Source organism: Phodopus roborovskii, unplaced genomic scaffold (assembly GCF_943737965.1).
Source record: "Phodopus roborovskii unplaced genomic scaffold, PHOROB, whole genome shotgun sequence".
In the NCBI taxonomy this organism is placed as follows: Eukaryota; Metazoa; Chordata; class Mammalia; order Rodentia; family Cricetidae; genus Phodopus; species Phodopus roborovskii.
In genome coordinates this window covers 5,414,102-5,428,612 of record NW_026125397.1, presented here as the reverse complement: position 1 = coordinate 5,428,612, position 14,511 = coordinate 5,414,102, and the positions used below count along the sequence as shown (strand labels likewise).

At 38.2% G+C, this 14,511-nt stretch overlaps 1 protein-coding gene across 4 annotated transcripts in view; it reads left to right on the top strand.

Moving 5' to 3' along the window:
• Eya4 (EYA transcriptional coactivator and phosphatase 4) overlaps window positions 1-14,511 on the top strand; it is a 207,497-nt gene that overhangs the window by 89,847 nt on the left and 103,139 nt on the right. For all 4 annotated transcript variants that reach the window (XM_051175386.1, XM_051175388.1, XM_051175387.1 and 1 more), the window contains exon 2: window positions 1,207-1,256. In XM_051175386.1, coding sequence (XP_051031343.1) covers window positions 1,207-1,256 — 50 coding nt within the window. The remainder of the gene's footprint in view (window positions 1-1,206; window positions 1,257-14,511) is intronic.

Sequence of the window (14,511 nt, the reverse complement as noted above, 5' to 3'; positions counted from 1 at the left end):
AAAAGTCAGATGTTTGAAAGTGTATGGATGTGTTTGTTTTTGAAGCATTCTTTTGAGTTGGCAGAGGAGGAAAGAATTATATCGTGACCTGGAAATCAGCAGTGTGCCCTAAAAATTCAAAGTGTCTTTTCAAGGCAAGCTATTTATTTTGCATTGTGAGCAACTCAAATGTAAGTATGTTTTGTATGAGTAGACATTTTGTTTTCTCCCAGGATACACAGATTGGGCTCCACAACATGCATATCCATAATATTTGTCATGAAAATGTATATTCTACATTCCTAATATGAATTGAAGGATTTATGAGGAATATGCTGAAATACAACATCCTTGTAAGACCATAATAGTCAAGCTTGTTGTGGTAGAACACACCTGTAATTGAAGCATTTAGCTAGTAGAGGCAGGGGAATAAAAAGCTGAAGGTCATCCTCAGGTATATAGCAAGCTCTAAGCCATCTTAGGTTCCATGTGACCGTGTCTCCAAAGCCATTTCCACAAATACTGATACAAATCTGACAGGTATCTGTACTTGAAGTTAAATGTAAAAGACAATGGATTTGTATTTTGCCTTACTTCAGAAGTGAACTGCATTCCTCTACCCAGAAGTGGATGTGGATAGCAAACCCCAGAAGCAAATCTTATTTTCATTCCTTACCTATATTGTGGGTTAATCCCCTCAAGTTGATCTGGACTTTATGTCTGGTACTCACTGCAAAGGTTTGTGAAAAGTCTAAGAACAATGTTCAAACTTAATTGACATGTGGAGAACATTTAAAATAGTCAGGATTGAGATGATGGAAAATTAACATAGGAATGATTTCATGAACACTGTTTATCATTGTGTGCCTAAGTAGGGGACAGAAGTCATGTCCACAGGAGAAACATTCTCTGTGGACTGAGAACAGCATGACTTCCTAGTTCCTAACTGTGAAACTTGGTTCTTTGTTCCCAATTCAGCTGGTCCCCTGCTATTTTAGCCAAATATTTTGCATAGTAATGGAGCCCAGAGAAGTACATTTGGCTGCTGTTTCCATAACAATAGTGAAATGTGGTGTCTAGTACTGTGCACTATTGCTACAAAACGTGAAGAGTATTTTATAGAGATGTTGGTGAGCAGAGCCATAGTTGCTTGGTACTTAAAGAGCATGTGACCCTGAGAGAGAAAGTTGTATTTTCCTGAGAATAACTAGTGTCCTTTTCCTACAGGTAAAGAAAACGTGTCCAGAATCCGATGTTTCAGAACCTCAGAATTCCAGGTACAGTACTAAAAGCCAATTTTTCATTAAGAAAAAATGCAGTTCTGGAAAACCATGAAGTTGTTGTACTCTACACTTGATATGAAGTAGATTTGAAACACTGATAGTTTTTTAAGGTATGTGTGTAATGTATGTGTGTGTAGTCATATCTATTAAGGGCATTATTAATCACAAAAATAATTTTTAAAGTATTTTGAAATAATTTAAATAAAGCCTTATTGAATTTAGCTTCAAAGAATAATACAATCTTCTCAAAAAAATTCTTAACATTTTTTCGTAGCTTTTTTAAAAAAAAAACCTTAATTTTTCATTCTAATTCTCCCTTACAATGTATTTATATCTGAAATTGTATTTGGTACTGAATAATCATAGAATGTGTTTTTTTAACCCTATATTTTTCTTTCTAATGAAATGTGACTAGATTTTTAACAACATTCTGTTTGTTTGGCCTAATTGATAGAAAAGATGAATTAAAATAGCCAAGTACTTCAAGTAGGACTGTAACAGAATTCAGTTGTTTGTGGTTGGACCATTTGCCCAACAGATTTGTTCTAGGTCTGGGCAGTGCCATTGCTTTCTTTTCAAAATCCAGGGCTCAATTTTTTAATGGACAAGTAAAAGTATTATGAATACCATGACAAAAGCACATGTTCTTAACATGTGATTTACTCTATATGTCATTTATTATGGCATGGGTACTGTTGTACTGTGTCTTTTTCCTTCATAGGATGAATGTAGTGTTTTTTCCCAGTACACCAAAACAATACAGATTGCATTAACCAGCTAGGGCTATCATGCTTTTCTTTGGAAAACTCAGTGTACATTATGGACCATCCAGTTACCATTCAAGGAATTCTTGTATGTTATAATATTCCTGTAATTGATCCTTCTATATATTAAATGATTATGTGCTCTTTCTCTTTTCCTTTAATTTGTGGACATATAACATGATACAGAATTGTTAACATCTGGTCTTTTCCTAATTAGTTGTCAAAATAGGATTAAATAGTTTTCATGTACTAAGGTCTTATAAGATTGATAGCTTGATCATTCACTTTTTGCCTACAAAGCAGAATAATCTAGAATGTGTGGGGAGAAGAGAGGTCTCTAGACCCTGTCCCTGTGATACTTCTTAATAATTTTACTGCTTCTATGACTGACATACCTATGATTAATTTTGCAAGAATTGTATAAATGATTAGATATTTTTTGTTAGCAATGTGTGGAAAAGAGCTAGTTGGAAATAATATAGTTTTCTTTGATAAGAGATTTCATGTCAAATATTTTACATCTAATTCTATTCAGGATTTTTTCACATACAACACTATACTTAAGTACATTTTAAGTGATCAGAAAACTATAGCAACAAATCCCCTAGGTCACAAATGGTATCACTGAATTAGAAAAGAAACAAACAAATCCAAAGTTTAATGATTTTAGTCCTAGAACTGGATCCTTCTTTTCCATATTGAAAATCTTTACCTGTGTTCCCATAAAAATTTTATTTTAAGGTAGGTGTGTAGCTAAGTGACAGGAGACATCTATAATAGTCTTAGAGCTCTAGGTTTAACCCCAATATTGTAGAAAAGAAATAAAAAAGAACAAAAGGTGTAATTTTGCTTTTAAAATGAATAATGGCTATTTTTAAAGGTTGTTAAAAATATATCCTATTAGCGATATATTGCTTAGTGATATATATTTCTACAAATTGAAAGTGTGTGGGTTCTTTAGAATTTGCAATTGTTTGCCATGGATTAGCTATTTCTTAAAATTACCTATAAAATGGGGAAATGGGGAAATCCAGTTTCTAAGAATTCTTAAATGACTGAATACAAATAAAAGAAACAAATCTTACTGAAACCCATATAAAGGCTTTCAGGACAACCCACAGACATTTTGTTCATGGCTGAAATTTCTGTAGATTGATCTCTATCCTCCAGCTGTCATCAGATTTTCTTGAATTCTTAGGTATAGGGATGCCCAAACTGGTACTTAGTCAATACTGCAATGGGAGGGAGGGAGAAAGACAGGAGGGGGGAGGGGGAAAGGAGAGAGGGAGGGAAGAAGAGAGTGGGAGAGGGAGGGTCAGGGAGGAAGGGAGAGAGAGACAGATTTTCAGCTTAAATTTTAGAACCTAGGATTTTATAAAAGAACTGAACTCATTTGGAATAATGCATCAGCATAAAACATACACTGGGGAAACATTGCCTGACAGAATGCTGCCCCACTTAGAGCCTACAGTTAATGTCATTCATGTGTTTAGCTAGCTTTACAGAGTGTTTATTTTGGGTTTGGAATGATTAGAATGGATGCAGATGGGAAGTGTTTTTAGAGTGGGGAAGTAATTAAGTTGGGTGTGGAGACTTGTCAGGGGCATTCTTGGAGTGATATATATTTATCAGCAAATTCTTGTTTGGCTTTAATTCCTCTTTAGGGAAGAAATGCTTTGACTGCAGATGTAACTGGGAGATTGGGAAAAAGAGAATTTATAAATGCATGCAGTGCAACTTGGAAGCAAGGTTATGCGTGTATACAAAAAGCCAGATATCAGGGGCTGCTCTTGCTGACTCCTAAAATCATAAACGGGATGTTGTATGGAAGAGGGAAGAGAATGCGCATCACAGAAAAATGTGTATTCCTTCAACATCTGCTTCTGCCCTGCTTCTGTCTGTATTGCTCACCATGTCCATAGTATACTGTCCACCTTTATTCTTACACCTTAATGTTAACCTTAAAATGGGTATGTGGAAAAGAGAAGTTAAATCCTTTTTGCATGTTTAACCTTCCTCTGTGACTAAGCTTCCTGATAGATAGACCATCTTAAAACAAACTAAAATGTTATTTTTAAGGTTGTTTTCCTTTACAGTCATCATGATTTCAGTTGTGTAGGTCTGAATCTCAACTGAGTCTCTTTGAATCTATGTCATTCTTGTTTAATAGACTAGGTAGTCCCTGGACAAATGACAACTTTTGCCCCCCCCCCCCACCGCCCTGGTGATTCTGTGAATCACTATTTACAAAGGAAAAACAAACCTAAAACAATAACAAAGTCTTCTACTTCCGTCCCTTTTATCCTTGGTGCAAGGAAGAAAATGATTAATCTCATTATTTAATCATATTTGTCACAAATGTCTTAGGGGCCACCATGTTAAAGCAACCACTGTCATATCTGATCCTCTGCTCTGGCCTTCTTTGCCCTTTCTATTTTGAGACTCTGACTAACAGATTTTTTTTTTTTTTTTTTTTTAATCAAGAAGAGGTCAGAGACACAGGAGGAAGTATAATTAAAACCATGCAATTTTGTGCAATGATTGTTCTGTTACTCAAGGAATGGTGGAAATATAAATTTTGGTGAAACAGGGCTGTCAAACGACCTGCAGGAACAATGCCAGCTGCCCTTCTGTGGTGGCATGGCTTCTCCCAGACCACAACCCCACCCACGTCAAAACTCCACTGAAGGCGATCCAGGAAGTTACTGACATTATGTTATAGAGCTGAGATAAGAGAAGATTTGTAGTAAGAGAAGGGGTGAAGTCCTGGGTAGTAAGGAGAACTGATTCTTTCCCACTTCATTCGTGAAAGAACTAGTTTACTTCATAGAAACTTAAGGCTTGTCTGAACTCAGCAAAGACTTTTTCCCCATCTTCTTAACCCAGCCTCTGCTCACTTCCTGGCTGTCTGGAGAAAGGAGAAATGAACAGACAGCTTTAAGGATGTGCTGGAATTCATTGCAGCTTAATCGCCAGTGTTTAAGAAGCCTCAACGTGTTTATTTATTCAAGGACTATACACTTTGAAAAGTACTTTAATCCGTCTTATATAAACAGTTACAGTCTAGCAATATTACAGCTACAGCATTAGGTTCTATACATCTTTTTTTTTTCCCCCTGCCCTTTCCTTTCTGCTAATGAAAACAACTATTTCAGTGCTTCCAGAAGCCTTAAATATTTATCTGGATATCATTTTAATGGTTAAAAATTAAAAAGTCTTCTGTTTCCACAGCAGGGAAACCTCAGGGGCTTTCCATTTTCCTGAAATACTGCTTAGGAGTTTACTATGTCAAACCAGAGGTCCATCTTGAAGGGGTTCTAGCAGACCTAGCATGGTAGACATGGTTCTGCCAGGCCTTGCCCTTACCCCATTCCCTCTGTCTTGCAGAACCATTCAATTACTTTCCTAAAGCTAGCCACCAAAGTCTATTCCTTTATGTGTCCACTTCCTCTCCCTGAGACTATCAAGGTCCAGCTACCAAAGTATTAAAGTTCAGTAATCAAAAGCCTGCCTTTCAGTGCCCTAATTAGTATGCCCAATCAAATTTAAACACCTCATCCTAACATGGGGTTTCTTCCCTTTTGCCTTTATAAACTGCAACTTGCCTATGGGCCTTGTCTGTCTGTCTCTTCATTATCCAGAGGCAATCCTTTGTCCCTCTGGGGCAGATACTCCTTCCCCTTTTCCTCATTCATTCCCCTTCTCCCTCTTCTTCTATCTCTTGTCTTTGTCTCTTATGCCCCGCTCTTTGTCCCTCTGTGGCAAATAAATCTCCTTTGAGAACTTGGTCTTGGGGTATCCTGTGCTGACTTTGGGTCCCTTGCACATCAAGTACAATATTCTGTCTCCAATATGAATCTAAATTCATTACTGATAGGCGGCATTTCCTCACATCTTGAAAATTCCAGACTATATTTGCAGCAACCTGACTCTGTCCACAACAAAATGTAGCCTTAGAGCTCAAGCAATCATGAAACTGTTACATTATTAGGACATGCTGTTTTTGAGACTTCAGAAAACAATCACAAATGAGAACAAAGTGCTCCAATCCTCCTACTTCTCTAAGCTACTCCTCTCAAGTTATAAGCCACGTTTCTCCTGGAAATGATGGATGACTGATGGACAGACAGAGACCCTAAGACTGTGGTTTAATTCTCTTGTGGTTTGGTTAACTCAAGTCATAATACAGCTTAATCCCTTTCCCCCTATCTGGGGAATGTTTTGTCTCATTTCAAAGTCTGACCTCATGTGGATTCCTCTCCATTCTCTTCATTATTTTGGCTGGCAATCGCTGGAGGATTTCTAATTCATTTTGCCTTTTCTGGCCGTGTTGACAGATTCCTACAGGTGTGGATGCAGCTGGAGTCTGAACGAAGACGAATGCTGTGTACTGCGGGTCATTGTACCCGCAATAGTTAGCATGTCTTGACCTTTGGTCATGGGAACAAATTGAGCAGATTTCTTAGAAAAGTGTCTATTAAATCCCCGGTATCAGTCTTAATTGAAGATTTAAATAATCTTCAAAACTCAAGTTTTTATGTGTTTTATCAAGTAGACTATCATCAATCATTTCTTACATTTCATTGGAAGCATCTGATGATATATTTTCACTAGCTGGCAGAGCACAATGTTGGCTGTGTATTTGTTACCTTCTTTTTAAATTGAACTCTCCATGGAGCGTCTTCCAAGAGTAAATGGGTAGGTGAGTACTACACTTTGTTTTTCATGAAGTTCTGGATGGTTCCTTTGTTTGCAGTGTGATGGATGGCTAATTCCAACCCAGGCAAGGAAAGGGATAGTCAGTCTCTTAGTATCTCACATACATACGTGCATACATACATACATATCATTGCTTCCTAGCTCCCTGTCTGAGGTTTAGGCTTAAGTGTTGGTCTTCTTTTCATTTTTTATCTTCTTGTGTGTATTCTATAATCAGAGATCTAGGCATGGCTCATCAGACCCAGTTTGCTCTATTAGCAAAGGCTGGGGTGAAAAGATACTTTGTATACAGCGGAGCAGCCTCCTGATCTGCAGATGAAACTGCAGAGGAGGATGGAAACTAGGTAAATTAGATTTTGTAGCTGTTCCTGTTTGTATTGGGTTCCTGTTTGTATTCATTTGTTAGAACCTGCTGGTTAATGCTGCAAATGAGACCACCTAAGGAGAAAGGGGGCATTAGAGTTATGTTTATTCTGTATTTTGTTTTCTAAGCAAGAATATAAATTCTTAGAGTCCTTGAGAAGAATGGCTGGCTCAGTCGGAAGGCGGGACATCAGGCCAGAGCCCTTCTGCTCCTTTCTTGTCCACCCCTATATTCTCCTAGGGGCCTCAGTGCCACTAAGGCACACAGTGCCACACAACAGGCACAGTGTGAGGAAGAAGCTGCCACGGCACTGCTTCTGGTTTTATGGAGTTTTGTTTCATTTGGTCTCCCAGACAGTAGAACTTCTTTGTCTTTATCTGCTGTTTTCTAAGGAAATAGAATTCCATCGGTATCACAAATCATAAATGTGGCTTTGGGAAACCATGGCTTGAAGCCTATAACACAGCAAGTGTATGATAGACATCTCTTTCCCCTCCCGGAATGCACACACTCCTATTTAAGGAACACCATCTTATATGAAGGAAGCTGAAAGGGCACATTCTTTGTCACAAAACACAACTCTATGGTTGGTCATTCATTGTGCTAGGATGGAAACTTATTTCATATGGCAGACATCCGTGAACTGAGCTATGCAGAGTAGAGATTGCTCAAGGTCCATCTTTAAATGACGCAGCAGTCAGAGATGAATGCAGGAGCTAATTGCTCCATACATCTCTTTTTGTAAACTTTCCCACCAAATTTTCTGAATCCATCCAAACTGACTGGTTATATTGTGCAATAGACCAGTCTCCTGCTTTCAAAAAAAAAAAAAAAAAAAAAAAAAAAAAAAAACCTGTGAATGTAAACTACTATCTCCATTTCCTGTAATTAATCTAGGTGCTAGATTGTCTGATTAACACACTTTAGATTCTGGTTAAAATCACTTACCTTTTTGAAGGTAATTTTGTCAAAATTTGCACCCAAGTATTATTACTATTATTATTATTATTATTATTATTATTATTATTATTATTATTTGCAATGAATTTTCAGGGACTCCTGTTATTTGACACAAATACAAAGAGCTAAAATTTAAAGTCATGGCAAGCCTTCTCTCAAAGTCATGGTGAGTCACCAATGGATTTCTAATCAGGTAATAACATGATTAAATTTGTGTCCATAGTGACAGATCAGCTGTGGGCCAGACTCTTAGAGCAGGAATGGCAGCTCCAAGACTTGCTTAAAAATATAGAGAAAGCTGGGCAGTGGTGGCACACACCTTTAGTCCAAGCAGTCAGGAGGCAGAGGCAGGCAGATTTCTGTGAATTCGAGACCAGCCTGGTCTACAAGAGCAAGTTCCAGGATAGCCTCCAAAGCCACAAAGAAACCCTGTCTCAAAAAAACCAAAAAAAGAAAAAAAATATAGAGAGAAACTTAGCCAATTGTGCTTATTTAGAAAGGCATTGGGCACTACTTTTTCTCATGGTTTAAACATATTTTCTACACTGAATATTTCTTTCTTTTGTCTTAAGGAAAATAATATAGTTTTAAATGATCAGTTTGGCCCAAAATAGGCATGATGAAAGAGGCAAAACTCTGTCCACTTCATTCTGACAGCTTGCATTATTCTCCAGCCATGAAAAAATGTCTGACTGTCCCACATGTTATTAGTGATTAATTGCAGAGACAGCTATGTTTCTGGTCACCCTCTCCTGAACGCCTCAGAAATCTTATGCTACGGTATTTTTGGACACGGTCAGTTGCTTTGCATTTATTTAGTCAGAGTCATATACTGCAGAAGGTAGCATTTGTCTAGTGCCTCGTTTATCTATTTGGATTCTGGGAATCAATTCTGACCTCCTACAGACTAAACACACACACAGTGCCACTGAGCTGTTCCCCCCAAGCCCTGCCTCTAGTGACCTTTATACAGAGAATCTAAGGAGCTAGTAAAGGACTTTTTCTCATGAGGACAACTGAATTGGATGGCATGGCAAGTGTCTATGAACACATACTGAGCCTAATACAGTGCTGTTCTATTCAGAAATCATTAAGACCCATACATTCTTTTTAAAATTATTTTATTTTTATTTACATGTAAGTTTGCCTGTCATGTTTGAATGAACTCAAGTAAGTGTGTTCATGTGTACTGTGTGTGATGCCTGTAGAGACGAAAAGGGCATCAGATCACAGGGAATTAGAGTTACAGGAAGTTGTAAGTTGCTGGACCTGGGTATTGGGAACCGAACTCAGATCCCCTCAAAGAACAATGAATGCTTTTCATTTTTGAGCCATCCCTCCAGCCCAAGATTTTGTGGTAATTCTGAACTAGGGCATCTTCAGCACAGAAATTCTAGATTCAAAAATAGAACTTGGAAGATGTTGGTTTCATATTTCATGCTAGATCAACAGGTGGAAAGGAACAGGGGATCTGATGGGTTTTCTTTCTGCAGCTCAGCTATAGGAATGTTTTTTCATTCCCTGTTACTGCACGTTGTGTGTCTAAAGGTGGTTAGAACACTTGATTGTACAAAGTGAGTGCATGTGATGTTGGGGATCTACTGAAGGCAATAGACAGAGAATACAAAGAGGAGTGGATGCATTAAAGGTATAGGTTGTGCTTTTAGACTGGATGATAGTTAAAGAAAAATTGAAGGTCATGAAACAGTGAGAGAATAGAGAGCTAGACAAATTCCATCTCCTTGGAGGTGGGCCAGGGCACAGCCTGGTCAGTAGAAGTCTGCTTGATAAGTTGTTGGAGCTAGGCAAGGGGTTCTCTTCAGGGGAATGGTTGAACTAGACAGGGTGGTGAGCATCTCTGAGTATATGCTATGCTATCTGCTGGTCTATTCAGAAAGTTCTAGCAACATAACAAGCAGGGAGGACAGCATGGCTGGTATGTTATGAGCCCAGTGTATAAAACAGCAAATAGTAGAACTCTACAATGAGCTATTTCTTGTCTTTCCAGGATTTTGAAAATAAATTTGAGGAATTTAATATATGAGTTGTAGATAATTTTTTCTTGACTAATTGGTAATAATGTCACACAGGAACACTTGACTTCCAAGTACTCTTTCCAAGCCCAACAAGACAGATGGCTTCCACAGCAACCACATCCTCACATCCTACAACAGTAGAGCTCTGTTCTGCATGAAGTCTTCAAGCTCCTTCCACAATGCCTCAACTCTGCTTGTTTCTTTGTTTGTTTTGTTTTTCCAATAGAGGGTTTCTTTGTGTAGCTTTGGAGCCTGTGCTGGAACTAGCTCTTGTAGACAAGCCTGGCCTTGAACTCACAGAAATTCCCCTGCCTCTGCCTCCCAAGTGCTGGGATCAAAGGCATGCACAACCACTGCCCAGCTCATACTTCAGCTTTTAAATACAAGCACTCCAAAGTTTTTGCATGACATATATGATGGTTTAGTAACAATTCCCAACATTTGATTTCTAAAAACTCAGAGATGTTGCTCATTATTTCATAATGTAATCATCCTTCATATTTCAGTTGTCTTAGTGACCTGCCATGTTTTAATTTGCTTTTCAATAAGCCACTGGATGAATGGAGGCTCTGTTCCTGTGTTTAGGAATTTCTATCACCTGATACCTGATGTCTTTGGATATACTTACTGTGCCAAACAACTGTCTTTTGGTCTTAAGATTCTTGTAACTAGAATTAAACTAGACTTTCCCTTAAGACATAGATTCCTAATGAGAAGATATTCAACCTGACAATAGCTGGGAAGATTAATGTGTATATACTTGTAGTTTTAATGCTTTCATTTTAATGATAATTAATTTTCAAGACTCCACACACTTGGCAAACTTATCTAGCAAATGCCACCCACACACCTCTGAGGACTGGAGAGAAACACAAAAATCTGAGACACTGTGGCATTGTTTCTTTCAGTGTCATTGTGGGCTCATGTATAAATCTGCCCTCTAAATGGAAGGATACAACTAAATTGTAGAAAGAAATATGGGACCTTCAATGTTCTTCTTACCAGACTATGGAGATAGTGATGACAAGGGACAGCCTCAGAACAAAGAGGAGACTGAAAAGTAGGGAAACACAAATGAAAGAATGCAGAGTGCTGGATCATGGGACATTTTGGCATTCAGACTATAAACACAGCATGCCTTGGAAGTCCCCCTGGGACCCTGATGTACCTTACTTCAGTGTGATGATTCCATGGTTGTTAGTCATCTTGATTCCCTCACTAAAAATTGCATTGAGTTAGAACCATTACACTTGACAATTGTTTCTATCCAAGACACTATTAACTAGATTTTTCTTAAAGTGAACCACATACAAAACTCAGTTGCATGCTAACGATCATTCCTCAAAGGTCATGGATAGCTCAGGGTTGTAGAATAATTTGTTTTGTCCACTAACAGGAAAAACTAAGGGGTCTATCTAGCTCATATGGTTGTTTTTAGTTTTGTTTTAGCTTGGTTTTGGATATTTGGTTAATTCCATAACCTAGCACAGTAACTGGCACATGGTGGGATCTTCTCTTTTGCAGTTATCTTAAGGACAGAATAAGCAGCTAGTATGTACTTTTAGGGGGTGGAGAGAGCTGTTCCGGATTTTCCTACACGATTCTATCTAGGCAATGTCACTATACTCATAGTCACTAACAAACATTCAATGCTATATATAAGCAAGGTCAAACTAGAAAATGACCTCTAAGTTTTCTATAGTGTCACTTTACAGCCTAGCTGGCTCCAGTTTACAGCCCCAATTTCCATGGTTTTTTTTGAAAGATAAACTTCATTAAAAAAAAAAAAATGATACAATGTTAGTGTTGTGGCCTTAGAAAGCATTCTTAGAGAAAAACGGATCAATTTCTCTTTCTCATCCTCTCCCACCTTCTCCTTTAAGTCTTCTTTGGATGATATTTGCAAATAAATAAATAAATAAATAAATAAATAAATAAATAAAAAAAATGCTGCCCTTTTATCTTCTGAACAACACATTGTGGGAAATACTACTTCAAACAAAGGAAACGAAGTCAACTTTGTTGTGTCTGTCTGCCCATTACTGCCCAAACACAGTGGGCATAGGTCAGAAGAGATCAAAGGAAACTGAAAGTTCAAGTGTCTCTGACTTAGAAACAACTTTGGTGAACACAAGAAAATTCAGCTAGTGATGGCAAACTTGGGAGGTCCTAGGATGAGTCAGCTCACCTTGCTGTTCTAAAAGACATTCTCCTCTATGGCCTCTGAGGGTTAACTGAGTCATGGCTTCTCAAGACACTTGACACTGCATCAGGGACACCTCCTGAGCACTGGCTGCAAGCAAAGCTCATCAATACCAGAAACAGACCTCGAGGTCATTGTCGCAATAGCAGCACTTGGCTATAGGTGGAATGTAGGTGACCCATTAGTTCCAGACCCTAATGCAGTATCTTTCCATGACCTTAGGAGAACAGTCTGAGCTTTCCGAACCTTAAAAAACCTATTACCTAGCATATTTTCATTCTTTGCCTTTAGGTTTAGATGATTTTTACTTCATGAAAAAGTTTTTACTTTATTTATGCAGTATAAGTTAATGATCTTGGCAGAATATTGAAAGTAAGTTGACTTTTCAAACAATTTTCTACCTCTTGATTTATTGTTTGCTAGTAGACTGAACATGGTGGATCTTTGGAACTGGTGTGTGTGTGTGTGTGTGTGTGTGTGTCTGTCTGTCTGTCTGTCTGTGTGTGTGTGTGTGTGTGTGTGTGTTGGACACTAGGTCCATTCATGAAGGCCAGAGACTGGAGGCCAGAGTTTGGTATCTGGATAACTGACCCCTCTTAATCATTTCACCACCTTAGGGTTGAAACAGGATGTCTCATTGAACCCAGAGCTTGCTATACTGGCTAGACTGGCTGGCAAACAAGCCTGTGAGTCCGCCTATCTCTACCTCCCTGCACTGGGCTTTTATGAATGAGCTACCATGCCCAGATTTTTCTTTATTGGTTGCTAGGGAATCAAACAAGTCTGAGCCATCTCCTAACCTTAGAAATGACTTATTTTTACCTATTTATAAGGAAAATCCCCATACATTTTACATTATACTCATAGTCTAGCTTTTCTCCTATGATCATACATTGGTGGGGCCATTTAAGAAATAAACTAGAACCTATATTTACTAACTTTTGTGATGTCTTCGGCCAAATAGCCAATAAGAAACAACTAAAGGAGGAAGATTTTATTTCAGATCCTTGCTTGAAAATGTGGTTCATCATGGTAGGGAGGTCATCATGGCCTGAGCATGCTATGGCTGGTCATATTATGTCCTGAGTCAGGAGAAGGAAGAGATAGTGGCTGCTGTTTAACTCATACTCTCCATTTGATTTTAGTCCAGGGCCCCAGCACATGGGGTGTCATTCACTTTCAAGATGACCCTTCCCTCTTCTGTTAAACTTATCCTGGAAACAGCCTTGTTTTTCCAGAATTCACATCCAGAGTTGTGTCTCCCAGGTAACTCTAAAGTCAAATCAAGTTGACAGTGAAGATCACCCCTCATAGAAACTTAATGGATTCTTGCTAAACTAAGAAGTTAAGTGGGAAGAAATAGGGTGGAATGAGAAATCAGACTTTTCTTCACATCAGGAACCAAATAAATCCATGCTTGCTTTGTATGTGTGCAATTTCTATGAGTGACCAAACTGCCATTAAAGCTAGAGACTATGAATTAACTGTATGTGTATGATAGAAGGCATTGAGTCACGTTACTGGAGGTATTTTGATTTTTTTAGTTGCTTTTTTTGTTTTCTCTGGGTAATCTCACCGCTTTTCTTATGAGAGATGAGATTTTATACAGTAGATGTTTAGTAGATTGAATTTTCACAGCCAAATTGAAGCTGCTATCAGTTGATTGAACCATGCCTACTGAGTTAACTATGAAGATAGGTCTCAGTTTCTTCTTATTCAGGGTGCCTGATGCTTTACAGCTGTTCCTTTTCTTCCCCTTCATATTTTTGGGTTGCTTCGGCCCAGTTGGCTTTTCTGTTTATTTTGTCAGTAATAACATTTAGACCCTTTAAGTCTGACATGTGTTTTTTATTTCAGAGTCCTTTTCTAAAGCCTGTAGCTTCGCATGCTTACCATGTACAGAAGCTTGCTCGAAAACTTTGGGAGAGAGGATTCAAAAACAAAACAGTCCAGATTTTCCCTGGAAAAGTTGTTTTATTTTTCTTTGATAAACTGGTCATTCTGTAGAATGGGAAAGGCCAGTTTCTAAAACAAAATTCATTATGGCTGTTGGAAAAAGAAAATTGAAGCTCAAAATTGAAGTTAGTAAAATCTGTCCCTAAGTGAAGCTGGTAAATTATGCATGTGGGAGAGAACTTGGTAACTGATGCAAGCGGCAGGAGGACTTGGATTATTAATGATGATTCATAAAGCCTGTGCATGA